The 8,004-nt window shown below is 29.5% G+C and overlaps 1 protein-coding gene across 1 annotated transcript; it reads right to left on the bottom strand.

Annotated features, from left to right (window-relative positions):
* Positions 1-4,042: 4,042 nt before the first annotated feature.
* Positions 4,043-4,648, bottom strand: LOC141690705 (ethylene-responsive transcription factor 2-like). Its single transcript, XM_074495480.1, has one exon. It carries the CDS (start codon positions 4,646-4,648, stop codon positions 4,043-4,045), a length of 606 nt encoding a protein of 201 aa, XP_074351581.1.
* Between the last annotated feature and the right edge of the window lie 3,356 nt (positions 4,649-8,004).

The raw sequence follows: 8,004 nt of genomic DNA, 5'->3' as shown, positions 1-8,004 counted from the left end.
CTTGCTACTTTCCCTTGCTTGATTCTGATTTGCTTGTGCCAATTTTGAGACTTGGCATTGTCTTTTCTTCATTCCTGGCTTCAGTCTTCTCATTGTCAGCTACAAGTGCAACTGATCCACCTTTTCTCTTTCCCTTTTCCAACAGCTCATCTTGCTCCATCTCAAGTTCATAGGTCTTCAAAATTCCATATAATCTTTCAAGTGTGAAGTCCTTATAATCTTAAGAATTCCTTAGTGAAACAGTCATAGGCTTCCATTCCTTTGGTAGAGACCTCAAAAATTTTAAGTTGGAATCCTTGGCTTGGTACACTCTGCCATACAGCTTCAATCCATTCAACAGTTTCTGAAATCTATTGAAGGTATCATTCAGTGATTCTCCTTCTTCAAAATGAAAGTATTCATACTGTTGAATGAGAAGCTGTATTTTATTTTCTCTGACTTGTTCAGTACCTTCACAGATAAGTTGCACAGTATCCCAAATTTCCTTAGCAGTTTGGCTATTAATGACATTATCAAACATATCTTGATCTAGGCCATTAAACAGAATGTTCATGACTTTCTTGTCCTTGTGAACCTCTTCAATATCTTCATCAGTCCATTCTGCTTTTGGCTTGGGAATAGACTGTCCAATAGCAAATGTGGCAGTTGCAGCTGTGGCCACCTTGTGAGGGATGTGAGGACCATTTTCAATGCAGTTGATGTAGCTTTCATCTTGAGAGAGAAGATGTAGATGCATCTTCACTTTCCAGTGATGATAATTATCTCTTTCCAGGATTGGAATCTTTACACCAATATCCTTCTTACTCATGATGTTAGTAGAATAGATCTTTAAACTCTTTGTAAGTTAAGAGCTTGCTCTGATACCAATTGTTATTCCCAAGAAACTAACAATGAGATTTACAGAAGGGGGGTTGAATGTAAATCTCAAAACTTTTTCAAGTTTTGAGCAGTTTCAAAGGCTAAGTGTTTTGATGAACAGTTGTGTGTGAATTGCTTTGAGCAGGTGCAGACAGATATATATTCAAGACACAAATGTAAAGAACACAAAGGCTTCAAAAACTTTTCTGGTGGATTTTTTGTTCCACCAGAGATGTGTATTTCAGAAAATCTGTAATTCAAAGAATTGATCACAGCCGCGTCCTAGTACAAACTAGATGATTTTCTCTCTATGTTTTTCTAAACAGCTCTGGAAAATTCACACTCTAATTACTAGCTGCAACTTGGTTTATATATCACCAAGTTTACAAGTGAAGACAAAAGTACAAATACAATTAAAAAGATTCTTCACATGTTTCTTCTTCATTTCTCTATCCAATGCAATCTAGGATAATCTGTGAATCTTTGAATACTTCCTTGTTTGCACCAGAATGGAAATGCTGCATTTTCTTGATTCCTCCAAGAGGCTACCACATTCCACTTATCTCTGTCAACCCATGTGCCTCTGTCAGCTTATGAATTGTCACTGTCAACTGCTATTGAACTAAGCATCCGTTGAAGCTTTCATCCGTTGATGGCTTTATCCGTTAATGCATTAGCAATTGAAGCTTTATCCGTTGATGCACTTATCCGTTGATGGATGTTATCCGCTGAAGCTTTAGAGACATCCGTTGAAGCTTTGTTTCTCATCCGTTGAAGGCCTTTAATTTATCAGTTGATACTACTTCACTTATACAAAATTACAAGGCATGAAATATTTACAATTAGTCCTCCTATTTGCATATCCACTAGTAGTCAACATGACTTATAATTTCCCACAATTATCTAAGAATTATAACTTAAATACAGAAACTGAAATGTGCTACAATACTAAACTTATTTCTAAGTAAAGCTACTCCATCAACGGATAGCCAGAATGGTCTTATCCGTTGAGGTTACAAACACTAGATTTCTACTTAAGTGTTTTGTTTAACTTATCATCAAACTAATATACATATTCCTAACAACTACAATGTTAAAAAATAATTTAATGATTAAAATTTATATTTTTATTGATGTTTATAGATGTGTTTACGAAAAATTATTATATTTAATTAAAAATAAATTTTAGGTGAGATTAATAGTTTACGAATTGTCATTAGTCCGATCAAATTCAACTAATTACATTTTCAGATTTATGTTAATTTAATATGTTTAAATCCGAAACAATGGTAAAAATTTATACGTCAATGACAAAAAAATTATGTTATCTTGGGGCCCGTTATATCAACCAAATACAGGTAATTATACTTACTATTCTGTTTAATTTTATTTTAACCCGAGATGATTATTATTTTATTTTAGACCGAATGGATAATATATACTATTTTCTTTTAATTTGATGACATTATATCGACCCTGCACATTTCCTTTCAAATTTTTAGTTTGTTATAATTCGGTTCAATGATATAATATTTTTAGGGGATCAATGATATTTATTATTTTATTTTAACTCGATTCTTCAAATCCAACTAACTATATGTAATTTTTTTAATTTTTTATTTAAAATCAGATCAATAGTATAATTTTGTTTAGCACGGTCAGGTGAATTTTATATATTATTTTTGTTTTAACGAAAACCATTAGACATATTATAATTTTGTTATAAATATTTATCTATTCATAAAAGTGTTTTATTTTTAAATATTACTATAATTACGGTGACCAGACTGACTACCAACCAAATTTTTATTGTTTCGTCTTTAATATAACTAGCTTAAAACCCGTGTGATGCACGGATCACACGCATTTTTTTTATTATATAATTTTTAAAAAAAATATTTTGAATTCAATTTTTAACTTTGTCCATTTAAAACTTTAAAGGATATGATTTCATGATAATTATAGTAGTTGAGGTATATGTTCAAAACTTTATAGAACATTTAAGCTTATTTAAACTGATAGCATTGATAGGGGGGAATATTATTATAACGAAATTATAATTTTATTGAGGGTAAAAATATAATGTCTTCATTATGTTTTGACCTTAAAAAATATTTTAGCATGACGATTACTTAATCGATTAACCATAACCCTATAAAAAATATTCGAAAAAGACAACATTACTGATTGAACAATATAGTTTTATTGATAATTTTATATGTATTTTTTAAAAAATAATACTTATATTTTAATTAAAATTTGATTTTTTAGTTCACATTAATAGGATACGAATTTTACTTAGTCTAATATAAATTTGATTTATCTCGGATTAGTGGTTTACATTATTTTATTTTAGTCTGATGCTCAATACACCGATCAAATCAAACTAATTATTTTTAGTTTAATTTAAAAAATTTTAAAGTCTGGATCAATAAAATAAATTTTTTTAGACTGAATAATTAGTATATATGATTTTATTTTTGTTGGTCGAATTGTATTTTTATTTTAGTTTTGTGTTAGTCTCAATCAATTGTATAATATATTTTTTTATCTTGAATAAATAACATATATTATTTTGTTTATCCAAGTTCAATAGTATAATTTTTTTAAGAGGATTGATAGTATTGTTATTTTATCTTAGCCCGAGTCACATGAAATATCAACTAAATCTTTTGATATATACAGCTTGCTTAAATTTAATTTAGCCCGAAGTAATAAATTAGAATAATATAGAACTCGATATGAATTAAAATATAAATTGGTAGACAAAGTTGAATTTAATATAAATTATAATGATATAGAGTTCGATATAAAATAGAATTGAAATTGGTAAAATAATAGAGGAAATTGACTTCAATATCAATTAGAATTAGAATTAGAATTAGAATTGATCGACACAATAATTAGAATTAAAATAATTAAGTACCAACCGACACACTATCTAACTTTTAACGTTTCATCTAGATAGATCTATGATAGATAGGTAGGCGTTATGTTTGATAGATAGATAAATAGGTAGGCGTTATGTTTAGAATAGAGACAGTATCTCTAATATTTTTCTCACTGAGGGACTATGCTAGTAAAGATAAAATCACGGGATAGGAGACTTCACGGTACACGGGATAGGAGACCACGGTACACGAGATTGTAAATTCAGTGAAAGTTTATTATAGGCCAGAGATGATTATTCGTCTACACCCTTTTTCCTTCTCTTAGAGGGTTCATAATGTTCCGATAATGTTGATGATGAGGAGGATGATGAGGTTGAAGATTCTGGTGAATGTCGCTTAGCATCATTACGAGTTGGCTCTAGTACATAGGATCCAATCATGTTTGGAAAATTAACCTTAGCACGAGAGCCGCGTAAACTAAAAGCAGCCTTGTCATAAGCCAATGCAGCATCCTCAGGCGTGTCGTAAGTTCCCAACCATATTCTCGAGCCTTTCTTAGCTGGATTTCTTATTTCTGCCGCAAACTTCCCCCAAGGCCGACGCCTCACACCTGTATACCTCTTCCAGTCTTGTGTAGACCGACCTTCAGGCATCACTGCAATTCTAACCTCCTCACCCTGAGGACATTCCACCAAATCGAAGATTTCATCAACATTGCAAGACGGCTCTTCATTGATTAAGAGATCATCAAAGCAAACATCCCACCCGTTAATCCAATCATTCCATAAACTTGTACTGGTAAAAGAATCAAAATCAAAATCATCTACATCTTCAAGAAGATGTTGTCTAATCAAATTTAGCACCGAATGATCTGAATCTGTGATAGAAACGAAGCTCATATTAGGTTTCGAATTGTTAAAACACTGTTTGCTATAGTTGATATTTGTTGATATTCATATTAGGTTCTTTTTTAGTTTATTTATAGTTTCGAGAGCAGCATGTGACAATGTATCCCATGCAATTATTTAACATATTCAATTTATCAATGTACGACTTTATTTGTAAATCATATATATATATATATATATATATATATATATATATATATCTGCTTTGATTGTCCTTAGAACTTTCCAGCCGAGCTTATGCAATTATTAAAAAAAATAGGTTTAATTTCACGTGCTTATAAAAATATTTAATTTTAGATATTCGTGCCTCCCATTAATTCATTATTGAAACTAATTTGCCACGCTTTTAGGATATTGAAATAATAATTTAGTAATTTATTCAATATTCTTCTTCCAAGTTTGATCTGGAGTTTGTCATATTAGATATTAATTAAAAGATTCTGCAAGATGTGCGTTGGATTTGAGACGTCGTTCTTGTCTAATAGTTTTATCATATTGGTACGATTTGAACTAATTGTAAAGTAAGAGATCTGATTTACAATATAGTACATGGGGAGAATAAACTTCTCAGATTCAGTATATTTTTTAAAAAGATCGTATAATTGTCAATTAAGTATTTATTAAATTTGACTTGATTAAGTTTGATGCATAAAACTTGTTTCGTAATTATCTATAGATATGAGATGCAGAAGTGCAAATTATATTTTTAAAATATTGTGATCACATTGTCACAAGTATTTTTAGTTTTCACGAATTTTTAGTTTAATAAATATATGGGTTAAGCAGCGAATAAGTTTAATTCTAGGAGCAAATATACCCCATGATTAAAAGCGGATCAATTAAATCCAGAAAAACAAAATAATGGTTCAAAAAACCCGAATTTGACATTTCCTATTCCTAATGAGAGAGAGTATCGAGTAGATAAAATTCAATGAGTTGGATAAACATGAATTACATCTCAATCAAATAGACGAATCGAGATTAGAGAGGTTGGCGGACCTATAAATACGACATCTATGTCAATTCAGCCACCTGGACTACAATGGAGAGAACAAAATTGTATCACATCAAGATAACTTGAAGAAATGAAACAATTACGAAAAAGGCAAAAATTATCAAAATGACTCTATTCTAATTTTTGGCATGACGATGTTGTATGCTCATATTTTCTGACTGCTATATTAGAATTCATTGTTTTTGCATTGAATTTTTTATTCCTTTATTTAAGGCAATTTTTTTATGTTTCTATACATTTTGATATTTACCTATTATTTTCCTATTAATATATATGAGATTACATTTCCAAATACAATCTTTAATCGACTTTTTTGATTATTTGAAGAACATAATTCTAATTTTCAAGGATCAAACAAAAATATGGGTTTATCAAAAATATGGGTTCGTACTTTGTATATAATATTCATTTTGATCAAGCAAAATAATATTTACATCAGAATGGTGTCCAACTTTAGATTTATGTAGATAGAAGGTAGTAACATGATTATTCTGGCTAATTTAACAAACCAAATGATGGAGACTAAGCTCAATAATTTCTGCTATTAAAAAGTTAACGTCCGTTTTATGATTGGGGCTTTTTCGCTACCTGTTTACAATCTTTTGGATTGATTTGGTCTATTTGTTATCACGAGATTTTAAGAGAGTTTAATTACTTCTCAACCTAAATTAGAGGGTTTTTTCACTCAACCCAAAACACATGCACACAGTTCAGGAGTATAAATTTGTCATAGATTTTTTCTCTAGTACATTGAAATATTCCAAATTACTTGGTTCTTCAACGTGATATTACTAGTTACTTAATGGTATCTCTGATACTAATTTATATTATACTAGAGTAATCAGAATGTGGTATAATTTGATATACTTTTTTTTGGTTGGTTTGATTATTCCCATGTATGGCCGTCAGATCTTTTTAATCAAGTGATCAGGACTGTTAGATTGAATAACTAAACGAATATACATTATTCAAGCTCCCAGTTTCGAACCCCGCGAACAACAAATATTTATATTATTATTTATACACTACTAAAACTTCCAGATTTGAACCCCACCAACAGCAAATATTGATATTATTATTTATACACTAACCAAAATTCAGGTTCGAATCCCGACAATAACAACTATTTATATTATTATTTATAAATATACTCATAAGGTAATGATCTAAAAAGAAATTTATTATAATTTTAAATTATATAAAAATATTGATAAAGACCCGTGCATCGCACGGATTGTAAACCTATATGTATAATGGTTAGCCATTATCTTGATTATTAAAAATTTTAGTTAAGTTTTTTAATATATTCCAATTTTTACGGTTATATAAAATTATATTAAACACTTTTTTGATACGAGAAATATATTTAATTAAATATTATATTCAATTTTTGTTGTTAAGGGGATGCAAAATTAAAGTGCAAAGATTTTTATATTTTCTCCGACCAGGCATGATAAAATTAAAGATTTTTACATCATTTAAAAGTACACGTAATCTACTTTAATATGTATTCTTTGATTTTTCAAAATAATGAAAGATTGATATTTAATTTATGGTCCAATTTAAATTAATTAATAAAAAAAATCAAACAGAACAAATAAATTGGAACGGAGAGAATATATTTTTGATAGAGTTATATACAAACGGGTAACCTTGTAATTAATATTCTTTTGTATGTTTTGGTTCATCTGCATAACTAGATACAAATCGAGACGAAATCGTTATTGAGATGCAAATAAATCTAATATTTTCAGGTAACGATGCGAAGGACACACTAATCAGCCAATCAGGATCGTCGTCATCATATACAATATTAACACACTGAGAGGGGAAAACACGCATACAAACAGTAATATGTATTCAAGCTTAGATTTTGCATGCGGCAGTAGTTTAAAATTACAATATTACACACACCTATTAGTTAAGGGGAAATTTAAATACATGTGCGCGTGGAAGCTCTCGAAATGAACATTATTTATTTAAATTTAAATATAATTAAGTACAACCGTGTCCCACCGGCCAAATCTCGTGTGCAGAGCATAAAATAGCTTATATTGATTCACCTAGCTTATTTTATCTAACGTATATTATACGTGTAGGGTTTTGTTTTATACAATTGTCCTACTTGATTTTCCGATTACTATATACGCAAGTATATTTAGGACTTCAAGTAACATCATAGTGTAAGCAATTTACTAATTATTATCACCCGAATGAAACCATATGTATGAACATGTGCTAAGAACATCTTCAATTAACGATGTTAAATGAAGAAGACAAATTTAATCATTATCATCGGTCCATATTATTTCTTTCTTCTTTTTTTTTTTTT

The sequence above is a fragment of the Apium graveolens genome, chromosome 10, assembly GCF_009905375.1.
Source record: "Apium graveolens cultivar Ventura chromosome 10, ASM990537v1, whole genome shotgun sequence".
Classification (NCBI taxonomy): domain Eukaryota; kingdom Viridiplantae; phylum Streptophyta; class Magnoliopsida; order Apiales; family Apiaceae; genus Apium; species Apium graveolens.
The sequence above is the reverse complement of the archived record's forward strand: the minus strand, read 5'-3'. Positions and strand labels throughout refer to the sequence as shown.

Bases quoted from the DNA above. Each gene is read 5' to 3' on its own strand.
- LOC141690705 (XM_074495480.1), bottom strand. From the start codon at position 4,648: ATGAGCTTCGTTTCTATCACAGATTCAGATCATTCGGTGCTAAATTTG.